The following is a 15,649-nucleotide window of genomic DNA, read 5'->3' on the forward strand; positions in this document are numbered from 1 at the left end:
ACTCCTCTTTTTCCATACCTGATTTAAAAGACTACTGCACAGGGCTTCCCTGGTGGCACAGTGATTAAGAATCCACCTGCCGGGCCTCCCTGGTGGCGCAAGTGGTTGAGAGTCCGCCTGCCGATGCAGGGGATACGGGTTCATGCCCCGGTCTGGGAGGATCCCATATGCCGCGGAGCGGCTGGGCCCGTGAGCCATGGCCGCTGAGCCTGCGCGTCCGGAGCCTGTGCGTCCGGAGCCTGTGCTCCGCAACGGGGGAGGCCACAACAGTGAGAGGCCCGCATACCGCAAAAAAAAAAAAACAACAAAACAAAACAAAAAAGAATCCACCTGCCAATGCAGGGTACACAGGTTCGAGCCGTGGTCTGGGAAGATCCCACATGCCGTGGAGCAACTAAGCCCGTGTGCCACAACTACTGAGCCTGTGCTCTAGAGTCCGCGAGGCGCAACTACTGAGCCCGTGTGCCACAACTACTGAGCCTGCAAGCCACAACTACTGAGCCCGCACGCCATAGCTACTGAAGCCCGTGCGCCTGGAGCCCGTGCTCTACAATGAGAAGCCCACGCACCACAACAAAGAGTAGCCTCCGCTCACCGCAACTAGAGAAAGCCTGCACGCAGCAACGAAGAACCAATGCAGCGAAAAAAAAAAAAAAAAAAAGGTTGGTATATGGCGTGAGGGAGTCCAACTTAATTCTTTTGCATATGGATATCCAGTAGTACCATTATTTAAAATAAATTTATTTATTTTATTTATTTCTATTTTTGGCTGCATTGGGTCTTCGTTGCTGTGCATAAGCTTTCTCTAGTTGCGGCGAGCAGGGGCTACTCTTCATTGCGATGCCTGGGCTTCTCATTGCAGTGGATTCCCTTGTTGCGGAGCACGGGCTCTAGGCTTGCAGGCTTCAGTAGTTGTGGCACGTGGGCTCAGTAGTTGTGGCACGTGGGCTCAGTAGTTGTGGCTCGCAGGCTCCAGAGCGCAGGCTAAGTAGTTGTGGCGCGCGGGCTTAGTTGTGGAATCTTCCTGCACCAGGGCTCGAACCCCTGTCCCCTGCATTGGCAGGTGGATTCTTTTTTTTTTTTTTTGCAGTATGCAGGCCTCTCACTGTTGTGGTCTCTCCCGTTGAGGAGCACAGGCTCCGGGTGCGCAGGCTCAGCGGCCATGGCTCACAGGCCCAGCCGCTCCGCGGCATGTGGGATCTTCCCGGACCGGGACACGAACCTGCGTCCCCTGCATCGGCAGGCGGACTCTCAACCACTGCGCCACCAGGGAAGCCCTCCTAATCATTTTTAACTCTTGAGTTAGCCTTTTGGGACTCTAGGGAGGACTGGGAGACTAATGCAAAAGCCTTTTACTTAAAAAATCAGGGACACAGGGGCTTGTATATGGTTTTAAGCTCCATATCGCCCCTAAAGAATTAACATTAATTCCTTCATAATAAAATTTTCAGGCAGTGTTCACATTTCCCCATTGGGTCATATTATTTTTATGTTTTTTATTTGTTGAAAACATATACACATTGCTTGTTCAAATCAGGATCAATAAGTATTACTGAATGAATTTGCTGATTTCAGGAACAAATTATCCTTTTATGACTGGGGGAGGCTGAGTATATTTTTGTGGTTTTCTTGTTGTATTTGGAGGGTTTATTTATTTATTTTATATGCATAAAATTTCCCTGTAAGGATACACAAGAAACAACACAGAATGGTTCCCCTGGAGAGGAACGCAGAGTCCTCAGAGGCAAGAAGACTTTTCTTCCTATTCACACTTAACGAATTTTAAACCATCTTGAACTCATGATCTATTCAGCAACTGGGTGGATAAAATTAAGAAGTTTTTAAAAAGCAAGTCCTAAAACATCATCAAAAGGGATTGGTGTGTGGGAAGGTAGCGGCGGGAGGAGCTGTTTTTCCAAACCTGCCACAAGATGGCAGCAGAGAGACACCAAAGCTTGGCTCTGGACTCTGGAAGGCTGCTTGACTGGAATCAGTCTCTCTCCCCACTCATGACAGGTAAATCCTGGTGGGTTCCTGCCCACCTCTATCCTGAGCTGTGAGACTGTAGCTGAGCTAAAACATCCTCAGACTCCTGACCAACAGAAACTGTGAAATAATGTTTATTGTTGTTTTAAGCTGCTACATTTGTCACTTGGCATTTATATACTAGAACTCATACCATTCCACCACAAAATATTTGAGTATGTATTTCTAAAGTGTAGAGACTCATTTTTTAAAAACACAACCACAACAGCTATAAAATTTTAAATTATTTACCATAATAAAATATCCAAGCAGTCTAGTTAAGCACACATGCCGAAGTATTTGAAGTAAGAGTACAGATACCAGCAATCTACTTTGACATGGATCAAAAAATGATATAGGGGACTTCCCTGGCAGTCCAGTGTTTAAGACTTCGTGCTTCCACTGCAGGGGGCGTGGGTTGGACCCCTGGTCGGGGAACTAAGATCCTACGTGCCGGGCAGCACAACCAAAAAAAAAAAAAAAAACGATGTGGCTTGATGGATTGATAGAGGCTTAGATGGCTAGTTATGTGATAAAGCAAATGTAGCAAAATATTTATTATAGAATCTAGGTGGTGGGGATACAAATGTTTAGTAGAAGGTTTCTTCACCCTTTCTGTATCTTTGAAAGTTTTCATAAAATGTTGAGGGAAAAGTCAATCATTGTCCAAATTTCCAATTGTCTCAAAAATGTTTTTTCTGTTTGTTTTTTTTTTTACTGTTTGTTCATGTCAAGATCCAAATAAAGTCCACATGTTGAGATTGGTTGGTATATAAGTTCTGTGTTCTTTAAACCACAGAATTTTGGTGACTTTTTGTTATAGCAATAAGTGTTCATGCTAACACAGGGTAGCAGAGCTTACATCCCCCAGCTGGTTCTTTATCCTGAAGTTGAGTCCTTTTGTCCTGCAAGTGGATGAACCCATTCCTAAAGGAGACCTGCATGATGGCAGCCGCAGCTTCTTGCTTAGGGCTTCCTGACCAAGGTCAGTGCTACAGGGTGTGTTCTGGACTCTATCCCTGCAGGGGCAGCATCAGAGAACAGCTTTTCTAGGTCAGTTTTCCTAGGTCCTGAGACTCATTCCTACAGGACTAGCCTAAAAGCAAGGCATGTGTCCAGTGCAGTTGCACAGAGCCCCACACTCATAAGTGTGGTAGGTTTTTGTTTGTTTGTTCTTTGGCCGAGAGGCTTGCAGTATCTTACTTCCCCAAGCAGGGATCAAACTCGAGTCCTCAGCAGGGAAAGCGCAGAGTCCTAACCACTGGACCTCCAGGGAATTCCCCTCAGAAGCGTGAGGTTTAATGCTCTGTGGCTGCCGTCTTGTAATTCTTCACATTACCTTTGAATTTGTGTTTTATAAGTGAAGTCTGTTGGGACGATGGAGCAGGCACCAGGGACTTGGAGCCTGAACCGTGTGCATTCTCTCCTCCCACCACTCTCCACCTCCCTGAGACAGGCTCTTAGCTGTCTATTCTTCTGCCTCCTGGGGGCCTGGGCGTAGGGAGGGTCAAGGTCCACCACACACATCCCATGGCCTCTGAGGGCAGGGCAGAGTGGCAGCTACCCCCTCCTCAGTTGGCACTCCACGGCACATTTAGCAGGTGACCCGGCAGGGGCGAGGGTCCTGCCCACCTTTGATCCAGGTTCCTGGCTCTTCTTGAAAGGGAAATTGCATCACCCTGTAGGGAGCAAGCCCGTGGGAAGGAGAGATGCCTTGTTTGACTTCTCCACCTCTGGCCAGGGCACGAGTTGGTCCACTGGCTGGTGGGGAGAGGAGGAGAACCCAGCAGCCAGCAGCCGTGTGTGTACACACACACAAAGTTGCAAGGCAGGTCCCCCAGGTGACTGTGAGAGTTTGTACTCACCCCAGGGTATCCCTTACTCTAGGGAGCATGACATTGAATAGCAAACTAAAAACACCATGACAGGTTAAGAGCAATCATGGAAGAAAGAAAAAAAGCTTTATATTTTAGTATTTTTAACAGCAATTTTTTTTCCTGCCGTTTGAACGAGAGATCCCACGTTTTCATTTTGCACAAGGCCCCATAAATTAGGTAGCAGCCCTGCTTAGAAGGCACTCCTTCAGCCTTTCCAAACTTTCTGGTATCCAATTCTCAGAGCAGTTTCTATTTTCTTCCCTGAATACTGATCCTACATGACTGCAGATAACAGGGGACAGCTGGGTAAGCGAGCACATGTGCGGCCACTTCCTGGGGATGCCCAGAAATATCTAGATGACTAGAATCTAGGAGAAGCACTGAGGTCCTTCTTTGTTAAGTGGGTGGGAGCGACCAAGTTAGACAACATTTGGGTTATATTGTTTTTCCTTCAACGAATATTTATCAAATCTACCCATGCGGGACTTCCCTGGTGGCGCAGTGGTTAAGAACCTGCCTGCCAACGCAGGGGACACGGGTTCGAGCCCTGGTCCAGAAAGATCCCACGTGCCGCAGAGCAACTAAGCCAGTGCACCACAACTACTGAGCCCATGTGCCTAGAGTCCGTGCTCCGCAACAAGAGAAGCCACCGCAATGAGAAGCCCACGCACCGCAACGAAGCGTAGCCCCCCTCTCCGCAACTAGAGAAAGCCCCCGCGCAGCAACAAAGACCCAACGCAGCCAAAAAAAGAAAAATCCACCCATGCACCAGGTGCTGGGGATGCAGTGGAGTCTAAAGTCAACAGATAGATAAATAGAGCAACTACAACGTTTTCCAAGGTGAAGAACTGAGTGCGGAGGTGGGGGTAAGATACGAATGAAGAAGCAAAGATGGTGGCTATGCGGCGGAGTCATTTTGTGTGCATGTTTAATTTATGCAGAGTCAGCTACATGGATTCACAATAAACCAAGAGAGATAATGAAAAATAACTATTTAAACAAGGAAAATTATCCTGCCTTTCATTCCACTCAGTGAGGAAGCAGCATATGCCCCCGTGAGTATGAGATACGGGCGTAATCTACTACTTCCTTGGTTCCCATCACTCACCTGGATGAGGTGTAAGTTGAGTGCATTTTCCATACTACATGGTCCCTAAACCCAAAATGAACATTGACGTTTAGCCAAAGCCACAGCAATCTGTTTCAACATGGGAGGAAAAAGGACCGCACTTGACATAATGAAAGGTGGTATCTTACCTTCCTTTACTCGCTCTCCAACGTCCGTGGGATAGGGAGAGATCCGAGGGACCCGACGGAGGACTTGCACTTGCCCCAGGCCGATATCACCGCAGAAACAACCCAAAAATGAACTCTCTGGAACCGCTTTCCTCTCCACGCGGACCAACAGAATTCCGAGATGAGTAACAGATGGGTGCTCCAACCATTTGGCGCTGGGATGCGGGGATGGGGTTGCAGCGTCTTCTCCGCCCACCTATTGGACGAATAGGAAAGCGGCCGCCGGGACCTCGCTGTCCTGGGGCTTACCGAGGGCGTGGCCTGGGACTCCCCCGGAGGGGAGGGCACCGTCTGTCCTTGGGCGGAGAGGGGAGGTGACTCCGGCCGAAGAGCAGGACGCAGGATGAGGGCCCTGCGGGTGAGGGCCCCCACGGGTCGGGCTGGGGCCCCCAACCCGGAAGCCCTCGCCCCTACACGAGACTCCCCAAACATTCCGGGATCTGGGGACTTGGAACGTGAGCCCCCTTCAGGGCTCGGGACTCCCTCCTAATAAGCCTGGGGCCCCCTCCCCCCAGCTCCCAGTCCAAGAGCTTCTGAGACAGCCGGGGACCCGTTAACATGGCCCAAAGCCCCGAGTCTGAACTTCTTCCCTTCATCCAGGGCTCGCGTAACACCTCGGGACTCAGGCACCGGGCACGTAACACCCCTCCCCCGCCCCCGAAGCTCTCGGGCAGCCGGGAAATCCCCCAGGCACTCGGGATCCAGTCCTGACATTCCCGGCACCTGAACTCCTCCAGGAAACTGCAAAAAACCTCTCCGGGACTTGGGCCGCAGAACATGAGTCTCCCTTCTGGGTCCAATCCTCTTCCAATAGTACCCTCTAGACAGCCTGATAACCTCCAAGCCAGACCGTCTAGGCACGAGTCCCCTTCTTCTGGGCCTTTCTTGACAGGACACCCTCCCCCACTCTGGCTGCCGGTTCGGCTCTTGCCTTTGAGACGCTCCCAAGGGACAGGACCGTCCCCGAGTCGGAGCCTCGGAAAGTCCGACACCCTCTCCCCAGCGGGACCTCCTCCGGGACACCCCTCCAGGCGCCTCCAATACCCAGCCATCCCCTCTCCACAGGTCTCCCAGGCACTGGTACGCTCTTTTAGCTCAACCGCCCGGAACCGCTTCGAGAACCGAGTGGCTGAGAAACAGAAATTCTTTCAGGTAGGCGGGGCGGGGAGAGGACCCGGGGCCGCCTGCTTGGTCCTGAAGAGGAGTTGGGGGAGGCAGGCGCTTAAGGTCTACCGAGTAGGCAGCGCCTTTCCAATCGCTTACCCCCAACACCCAGGCGGACAATGACCTCCCGGTGCACTTGAAGGGCGGTCTAACCGACAACATCCTGTATCGAGTGACTATGGCTCTGAGTCTGGGAGGTGAGTGCAGGGCCCGGCTCGGCCTGAACTGCGGGAGGAGGCGGGACTCGAGATGGAGAGGGGAAGGGGCTGGTTCCAGCGCTGGGGTTTTGGGAGGGGATTGGGTTCTGAGCTGGTGTGGGACGGTATGGGGCTCGGGCTGGCAAATAGGGAGGAAGCACCCTAGGGCTTGGGCTTCTGTCCCAGGAGGGCGGCTGGGCTACTGATGGGTCTGGGGAGAAAGCCCAAAGCCCAGTCTGGATCAAGGTCCAGCATTTCCCCAGTTGAAGTGCAGTTTGGGAAGGGAGCTGGAGCCTGAAGTAGGGCTGAGATCCAGGATGGTGACTGGGGAGTCTGCAGGGGGCTCAGGGAGGGAATTAGGGTCTCATTCTGTATCCCCCCACACTCCCTCCCTAGGCACTGTCTACAGCCTGTACTTCCTTGCCTGGGCCTCCTTCCCACAAAAGAAGTGAAACCAAGAAGTCTGCAGGACCTGAACAAGCATCAATAAATGTGCCGGCTTCTTGGGGAAGCCAGCCCGGCTCTGTCCTGTGTGTGTTCACCTCCCAGCCTTCCACCAGCAAGTGATCTCTGCCCTGTGGGCAGACCATTGCCCCAGCCCTGAGTCTCCGACGCTAGACCAGGGCTATCCCTAGGATGTCGCTGCCTCTCAGCCCTCCCAGCACCCCTGGGCTGCCCCTCAGGGCCTGGGGACCTGGAATGGGATGGGCTTTGTATCCTGGATAGCAGCCCCTCTCCCTGCAGAGGCCAGAGGGTGGGAAGGAAGATGCTGAGCATAATGTATGACACACAGAGGCAGAGGCAAGTGAGGACAGACTCACTCAAGCACAGAAGCTGAGAGGGGCAAACATGGCCTTGGGGGACAGAGCCTGGGGCAGCACTGAGACTTCCCACCAGCATGGCTCTTGGAGCAGAAGCAGAGATGGTCCAGGCCTCTAGTCTTGGCCTCCACAGGCTCTGTGAGAGATCTCAGCAAGAATGAGGCTACAGGGACTTCCCTGGCGGTCCAGTGGTTAAGACTCCGCGCTTCCAACGCACGGGGCGCAGGTTCAATCCTGGGTCGGGGAACTAAGATCCCACATGCAGCAGGGCCAAAAAAAACCCCCAAAAAGAATGAGGCTACAGCTCAACTGGGATCCAGAATTTGAAAAAAGACCAGGACTAGAAGACAGGCGGAGACAGACTCCCTCTGCCCCAAACAGAGCCAGAGACACCCCTCAACTCTCAGAACAGGAGACAGATCTCAGAGAGAGCAGCAACTAGGGTGCATTTATTTCCGCCTGGGCCTGGCAGGCTGGGAGCAGAATACAGACAAAGGCACTGGGGCATGTGGCCTGTTATGGCCTGGAGTTCAGCTGCCTGGGTGGTAACTGAATGGGTGTGCCAGGGTGTGTAGGGACTGGAGTGATCCTCCCAGAACTGAGAGAAGGGCCCTTGGGGTGTGCAAGCAACACAAACATTGGGCTTGGCACAGAAGCAAGAGAGGGGTTATGGAGTAGATGTGAGATGGGTGTGCCGGGGCAGGGTGTGTTGAAGCATGTTGGGCCCTGGTTGTTGACTGAGAATCCGGTGCCAAGGGCTGGGAGAACAGAAAGGCCTGTGGGTCAGCAGGAACCATGAAGATGTGACTGCAAACAGGATCAACCCTGGGGGAGACTGAAGAGTCCAAGGTGACTCCTACAGCGAGGCGATGAGGGGGCAGGTCTGGGACTCCCGTTCAGGAATACATGGTCAGCTGTAGCCACTGGGGAGAGGAAGGCACTGAGAGTGAGGATCAGGGAACCTAAGAATACCAGCAGCCATTCTCTGCCCTCACCCAGGGGTCGCTGGGAAAATAGGAGGGAGGGAGCCCCAGCCCAGAGCTGGTACAGGGGACTGAGGGGAGGGGCCCCCTGCTAGGATCCCACATCCCAGGATGGGGTTCTTACCTCCTGGATGTTCACCTGGATTTGTCCAGTGCCATCTTTGTCAAGAGATTTGAAGGCACCTGAAGAAAGGAAGGGTTGGAGGGATTGGCTTTTAGGATAAAAATATATTAATATATGGGATGACAATAATAATGGCTAGTACTCTGTGCCAAGCAATGTATAAAGCACTTTCCATGTATGAACTCATTTAATCCGATTCTGTGAGATAAGTGTCATTTAAAAATAAGGCACAGGGCTTCCCTGGTGGCGCAGCGGTTGGGAGTCCACCTGCCGATGCAGGGGACGCGGGTTCGTGCCCCGGTCCGGGAAGATCCCACATGCCGCGGAGTGGCTGGGCCCGTGAGCCATGGCCGCTGAGCCTGCGCGTCCGGAGCCTGTGCTCCGCAACGGGAGAGGCCACAACAGTGAGAGGCCCGCATACCTCAAAAAAACTTTAAAATAAATAAATAAATCAATAAAAATAAGGCACAGAGGGATTTCCCTGGTGGTCCAGTGGGTAAGACTCCACACTCTCAATGGAGGGGGCCCAGGTTCAATCCCTGGTTCGGGAGCTAGATCCTGCATGCATGCCACAACTTAAAAAAAAAAAGATCCTGCATGCCACAACAAAGATCCCGCGTGCCACAACTAAGACCCAGCACAGCCAAAATAAATAAATATTTTTTTTTTAATGAAAAAAAAATAAGGCAGAGAAGTGATGTGCCCCAAGTCACACAGTGAAAAAGTCAGGAAACTGGGATTGGAACACAGACTGCTACCCACCTCAGTAATGGGCTCCATATCCTGACCTGCATGCCCCCCATCACCCCTCTGCCCAAGCCCCAGACTCCCACCGACCGGCTCCACATGGTTCCAGCCTAAGCAGGCTACCGGAAGGAGGCGCTGCACTTCCTGCTCCTACAGCCTGGTGTGGTCCCCACTCCTGCCCTGAAACTCGACACCATGTTCCTCACTCACAGCCAAACCTGTAGGCAAACAGGCTCCCATGCTGTCTTTGTGGCTTCTCTGTCACTCATCACTAAGTTACCACCCTCAAGGGCCCACTCGCCTGGTACCCCAGATGCTGCACTCACTGTTGGCCCTCTTGCTGGTAAATCCAAGGCCATTTCTTGGGCCCTCTCATACATGACTTTGGGCATCATCTGCCCTATTGTCCTCTCCCACCTTCCCTTCATGTCCCCGACATACCTGCCCCTTTTCCTCTCCCCATGCTCTTAATGCATTGTCCTCCCTGGGCTCTTGGGACGCCGGGAGATCTTCCTAAAGCTAAACCGGAGACCCTGTCATTCCCCTGCCTGGACCCTGTCCACTGTCCCCAGTAGAGTCTGAGTACCCCTGAACTTGGCATTCACAGCCTGCACAGCCTGACCAGGCCCATTGCTCCTGCCTCCTTTTATGCAACTCTCTCAGACAAATCTGAGTTCAAATTCTAGCTTTGCAACTTCCTAGCTAAGTGGCTGTGAGCAAGAAATTTTGCCTCCTTGAACCCTAGGTTCCTCCTCCAGAAAATGGGGACAATAATTCCCACTTCGCAGGGCTGTCCTAAGGATTCAGTGCATTAACGTTCACAAGAGCCCTCATGATCCAGCCCCTACTGACCCCGCCCAGCCTTATGTCTCCCCATCCCACCTCCTTCCTTTTTAGCACTCTGAACTGAGTCCAACCAAAATCATCCAAAGCACCATCTACTCTTTCCTTTCTAGGCCTTCGCACAGGCTGTTCCCGCTGCAACGCTCATCCCCACCCTCTTGCTGGGGTCACTCCTCCTTATCCATTAGGTCTCAACTCACATGTGCCCTCCCTCCTCCAGGAAGCCCTCCTTGACCCCTTAAGCTACATCAGGTGCCGTGTTAGGGTTGAAGAGCTGTGAGAGCTCCCCCAGTCACAAATCTAAACCCAATCTGCCCTGAGCTTCCCCCTCACAGCCCTCGTCACTCTGCCTAGGCTTCCCCGATCCCAGCCGTAACCATTGTGAGCTGTCACTGTCTGGTAATCTGCCTCTCCTCCTCTGGACTGTGAGCAACATGCGGGCAGAAACTAGGGCTATTTCAGTCACTGCTGTGCCCCTAACATTGCCCACCTCAGGGTCAGGCTCAGAGGAGGCTTGGCGGATGGAAGTTGGACAGATCCCCGCCCAGGAAGAGAGCTGGGGTGTCACTCACGGAACATGGCATCCAGTCTGACCAGGCAGCTGATGAAGTTGTCAAAATCCATGTTCCCTTCCTCATCTGAGTAGCGTCGGATGATCATGTTGTAGAGATGCTCATTCAGGCGGAATCCTGAGAACGACTGTCTCTCAGGTGTGGGGGCCACACAGCCCAGCCCTCCCAGCCCCAGGATTCAGGCTCAGCCCAGCTCAGTGGGGGCTGCCTCACCAGTCCCACCCCCGGCCCCATCACGTTCCCACCAGCCACACCTGCTGCCTCAAAGGCCCCCGGGAGTTCACTGCTGCCAATGGTCCCTGAACAGTCAAGGTCAAACCTTTTGTATATGGCCTGTGGGGACAAGGAGGTCAGGGTTCAACTAAGCATCATGGGGCATGGCATCTTCATGGCTTGGGGGTCTTTGTGCTAGGAGTTTCAGAGGCTGCACACACCTGCCACTTTTTGATGTTGTTCCACAAGTACTTGAATTCCTCGAAGCCCAGCTTGCCGGTCGTGTCACTCTAGTGAGAGGGTGTTAAGAATAAATGTACCCAGATGTGTGCACTGTGTACATGATGATGATAATGGCCAAGCAGGGGAACCTGGGCTAAAACCCCAGCTCCCATCCCACCCTAGTCTTGTCACCTTGGGTGTGGCTTCATTGCTCATTTTGCCATATACTTATTTGAGTCTATATTTCTAAATGATAAGGACTCTCTTTAAACATAACCACGGGGAATTCCTCATTTATAAAATTCTTCAACAGTAATTCAATGTTATAAATGTTAGGACATGTAAAGAACAAGGGTATCTTAGAACTCTAAGGAAATAAGGTGATGAGAGTAAATACCTGCTGGGTTTGTGATAAAAAGTGAATTAGAGGCTTCCCTGGTGGCGCAGTTGTTAAGAATCCGCCTGACAATGCAGGGGACATGGGTTTGAGCCCTGGTCTGGGAAGATCCCACATGCCGTAGAGCAACTAAGCCCGTGCGCCACAACTACTGAGCCTGCGCTCTAGAGCCCGCGAGCCACAACTACTGAGCCCGCGTGCCACAACTACTGAAGCCCTCACGCCTAGAGCCTGTGCTCCGCAACAAGAGAAGCCACCTCAATGAGAAGCCCACGCACCACAACGAAGAGTAGCCCCCGCTTGCAGTAACTAGAGAAAGCCCACACGCAGCAACGAAGACCCAACGCAGCCAAAAAATAAATAAGTAAATAAAAATAAATAAATAAATAAATACATAAATAAAAGTGAATGAGAGGGCTGTATATTGGTATAAAGCCCTTAGCTCAGGGGTTAGCACTTGATAAATTCTCAATAAATAGCAACAATGGCCAAGACTTATCAAATGACCAAGTACACGTCAGATAGTGCTAAGCTTCTCAGGAACATCACTTTTGTCACTAAATCCAAAAGACACCAGTCCCACCAGTATTACACCCCAGTGACAGAGAAACAGATTCAGAGCTGAAAAATCTACCTGGGTGAGATCATGGTAACAGTTAGCATGTACAGACCACTTATGTGCTATGTACTGTGCTAAACCTTTTGCATGTAACTCCAATTTGGTATCACCATTGTCATTCATCCGATTTTACAGAGAGGCAAATTGAGGCACAGACAGGCTCAGTAACCTTGCTAAGGGCAGAGATGGATTTGTTTAACCCTATGCAACATGTTATGACAGCTGATGTTATTATGTATTGCCGCATGTCCAAAGTGGGTGTGTGTTGTGATATATACATGTCTACATCTGTGGATATGAAAGCTACACATTGACTGCCCCAATCATGCTCTCAGAAAATCCCCTCTTGGGAATTCCCTGGCAGTTCAGTGGTTAGGACTCCTTGCTCTCACTGCCGAGGGCCCGGGTTCAATCCCTGGTTGAGGAACCAAGATCCCACAAACCATGCAGCACAGCCAAAAAAAAAAAAAAAAAAGAAAGAAAAGCAAAAAAGAAAATCCCCTCTTCACCAAGGCCTCCGCCAGACTGCCCTCAAGGATACATCCATAACAGCCACCATACTGCGACATGTGTCAATGCCAAAACCATCCGTCTTCAGATCAGGATCTGTGGGATGCAGGTTGAAAGTCAGAGGCCGGAGATCACAGCTACCCCAGTCGCCACGCCTCTAAACCTGCCCCGTGTGTTGACCCCAGTCACTCACGTCGGGTCACGATTTTGTTGAGAATGTTCATGAGTTCTGTGGCACTGACCTCCATGTCCTAGGGGAAGAAGTTAGGAATGGGTCAGGGGCGACTGAAAGGGGTCTGGGCATGTCATGAAGGAGGATGGGAACTTTGGGATTGCCATGGTCGAATGTACATGTAAAGGGCATCCAGAGGGAAGGCATGGAAGGGTTAGGACACTTCTGGGGGCCCCAGGTTACTTACCTCTCCAGCCAGCTGGGCAAAGAGCCTCCGGAACTGCCGGACCTCCTCACTCTCATTGGCCTCGATGTTGGAGTAATGGGTGCGAGGGGGCTGCAGAGGGAAGAGATCTCAGAGCTGGTAGGGGGAGGGGTGTCCTGGCCAGGACAGCCTTAGGTGGGAAAGTCAGAGTGGGATGGGTGGCTGAGTGACCAATGAATGAGAGGTGGTCAATGAATAGGGAGTGGATAAAGCTAAGTTTAAGGATGTTACAAGGGAGAGACTTAATGAGATAAATTTCATAAGGAGAAGTGTGGGCCTTCTTCAAAGGGACAAGGATGGGTCCTTGTCCCTTTGAAGAAGAGGGGTCTCCGATTGTGAAGGGTGGCTTACCGGGGGCTCTGGGTTGTACTGCGCAGCCGCCTCACTGAAGGGAAACAAGGGGGAGTTAGTGCCAGGGGGCGGGGCCTCCAACGGGCAGCACCAACCCCCACACCCCAAGCCTCCAACCCCCAGCTCGCCGCCCTACCTACCTGTTCCCCCCGCCCGCCTCATCAGTCCTTGTCCTCACCTGTCCCTATCCTCGCTGTCCTGGTTGTGCCCCCACGGTAGGACCCCCTCTTGCCAGGGCACACCTACGCAATGGCAGATTCCTCAAAAGACGAGAGCTCATTTCATAGAAGCTCGGCCCCAGCTTCCCGGGGCCCCACCCTCCTGGGTTCCACCTGTCTAGGAACTTGCTCCATCGCCACGGCTTCTGAACACTTGTGTCTTCCCAAGGTCCCACCCCAGCTCCATTAGTTCTCACCCCTTTAAGGGATCACAATCAGTGGCCAAGACTAACGAGGCCCCTGCCGACGCCCTGCCCTACCTACACCAGGACATTTTTCTATTTTAACCAGCCAGTTCCCAGCCAGGCCCTGCCCCTTCAAGTCCATTTCCCCTGTCCCATTACGGTTAGATCTCTTCCGGGCACACTTCACTGACCCACCTACGAGAGCCATGCCGCGCCCATAAAGCTAGCCTTGCCCCCATGAAGTGATACCCAGCCTCACTGGCTCCGCCCCCTTAACGTTTATCTCCAGGTTAGCGGAAGTAGGCGGCGCCAGCCCATTAAGCCCCACCTCCCAAAGCCCCACCGGTCCCATCAGATTGTGTCCCCACAACTGACTACCCCCATGTCAAGCCCCGCCCCCATGAACTCATTACGGTCGGCCCCCTCAAGGCCGGTCTCCTAGCCCAGTCCCGGCCCAGCCTAATTAAGGTTCCTGGTCAGTGTCCAGGTTACCCCATTCTATTCTGGCTGGACAAGCCTCTTCCTCCAGGCCCCGCCCCTCCTCAGGCCCCGCCTTACCTAATGGCGCTAATGACCCCGCCCAGGATGCGCATGGCAGTTCCGCCACCACCACCGCCGCCGCCTCCGCCTCCGCCGGCGCCGCCTCCGCCGCCGCCTCCGGCCCCGCTGATCAGGCCTCCGAGCATATTCCCTAGGCCCCCGCCCAGGCCCCCGCCTCCCCCGCCGCCTCCTCCACCCTTCAAGAACGAGTTAACCAGGAACATGGCTGTGACTCAAGATTCCTGAGGAGGGAAAAAGGGGTCAGGTGGCTGTCTCGTCCCTGAGCCCGCCCCTTCCCCCACAGAAATACGCATTTCTGACTGCTGGACTTGGGGGAGTGATATGAAGCCTCTAGGCGGAGACCTATCCTCCGGTTGCGGCTTGAGGGTCCATTCGGGATGGGGCCTGGGCTTCTGGGGGAAGGTAGTTCTTGGCTGGGTGGCATAGGGACGCAAGATCAGGTTTGAAACCTCCTCCCGGTCTAAAGGGTCCGCGTCTGGCTTGAAGGACTCTGGGCTGAGTCTACGCATAGGCATCATTAAGCACCAGACACCGGCCAGGTCAAGTGGGGTTCTCGAGATGGAGGCCCCAAGCTGGCTCTCGAATCTGAGATCCAGAGCCCTAAGACTGATTTAGGGGTTTGGCGTGGGTCGGGAGCGTGGATCAGGAGCGTGGATCAGAAATTCTCCGCCTGGAGACCCCTGGAGCAGAGTTTAGGAAGTCCAGAATGTGGGCTTGAGGGTTTAGGTACAACCTGCAGCGGGATTACAGTCTCATCGCTGTGTCTACGGGTTCGGGTCTAAGATATTGAGTGTGAGCCCCGGGGCCCGGGATAACGGAGTCCCCGTTAGAATTGAGAGCACGGATCCAGGATCGTGGTCCTGGAGGCCACACCCAGGGCTGAATTTACGGGGTACCTCTCAAATCCATGGGCTCCTATTTTAGATCCTGAGAGGGAGGGTGGAAGTCCCCGGGGCGGGATAACTAGGGCCGGACAGATCTGGGGGTTCGAATCTGAGATTGTGGGTGTGGTGGACCCCTGAGGACAAGATTTGAGCATCTCTTCGGGTCTGGAGGCCTCCAGGGCCGGGTTTACGGGGTGCAAGGGGAGTCTGGACTGGGCGCTCACCGCCTCTCTCGCGCGTCGGCCGGTCCGCTAGTCTGTGCTGCTCTGGGGCCTCCTGCTGCGTCCGGCTCCGCAGGGAGGGGCAGGTGACTCAGGCGGAAGAGGCCGGATTAAGCACTTGCGGGGCGGCCCAGCGGCATCCGCACGGTCCTAGAGCCGACATTGAAACTGTGCGTGTGCCT

At 53.1% G+C, this 15,649-nt stretch overlaps 2 protein-coding genes across 2 annotated transcripts; one reads left to right on the plus strand and one right to left on the minus strand.

The window, feature by feature from the left end:
- The first annotated feature begins 5,508 nt into the window (after positions 1 to 5,508).
- Positions 5,509 to 7,068, plus strand: LOC132480633 (cytochrome c oxidase subunit 7A1, mitochondrial). The gene is made up of 4 exons (XM_060085013.1): positions 5,509 to 5,556; positions 6,264 to 6,350; positions 6,475 to 6,559; positions 6,956 to 7,068. Exons 1-4 carry the CDS (start codon positions 5,542 to 5,544, stop codon positions 7,009 to 7,011), a joined length of 243 nt encoding a protein of 80 aa, XP_059940996.1. The 5' UTR covers positions 5,509 to 5,541; the 3' UTR covers positions 7,012 to 7,068.
- A 734-nt stretch (positions 7,069 to 7,802) lies between these two features.
- CAPNS1 (calpain small subunit 1) lies at positions 7,803 to 15,578 on the minus strand. The gene is made up of 11 exons (XM_060084970.1): positions 15,471 to 15,578; positions 14,360 to 14,583; positions 13,399 to 13,432; positions 13,030 to 13,119; positions 12,804 to 12,861; positions 12,642 to 12,706; positions 11,084 to 11,152; positions 10,904 to 10,982; positions 10,650 to 10,766; positions 8,488 to 8,546; positions 7,803 to 8,303 (listed from the first exon to the last, which is right to left on the minus strand). Exons 2-11 carry the CDS (start codon positions 14,563 to 14,565, stop codon positions 8,277 to 8,279), a joined length of 804 nt encoding a protein of 267 aa, XP_059940953.1. The 5' UTR covers positions 14,566 to 14,583; positions 15,471 to 15,578; the 3' UTR covers positions 7,803 to 8,276.
- Between the last annotated feature and the right edge of the window lie 71 nt (positions 15,579 to 15,649).

This window comes from Mesoplodon densirostris, chromosome 19 (genome assembly GCF_025265405.1).
Source record: "Mesoplodon densirostris isolate mMesDen1 chromosome 19, mMesDen1 primary haplotype, whole genome shotgun sequence".
NCBI lineage: Eukaryota > Metazoa > Chordata > Mammalia > Artiodactyla > Ziphiidae > Mesoplodon > Mesoplodon densirostris.

Bases quoted from the DNA above. Each gene is read 5' to 3' on its own strand.
- LOC132480633 (XM_060085013.1), top strand. The intron at 6,351-6,474 runs GTAGGCGGGGCG...CCCAACACCCAG, and splicing joins AGAAACAGAAATTCTTTCAG to GCGGACAATGACCTCCCGGT. The intron at 6,560-6,955 runs GTGAGTGCAGGG...CTCCCTCCCTAG, and splicing joins TATGGCTCTGAGTCTGGGAG to GCACTGTCTACAGCCTGTAC.
- CAPNS1 (XM_060084970.1), bottom strand. From the start codon at position 14,565: ATGTTCCTGGTTAACTCGTTCTTGAAGGGTGGAGGAGGCGGCGGGGGA. The intron at 12,862-13,029 runs GTAAGTAACCTG...TTCTTCCCCTAG, and splicing joins TTGCCCAGCTGGCTGGAGAG to GACATGGAGGTCAGTGCCAC. The intron at 11,153-12,641 runs GTATCCTTGAGG...CCCTCTCACTAG, and splicing joins GTATGGTGGCTGTTATGGAT to AGTGACACGACCGGCAAGCT.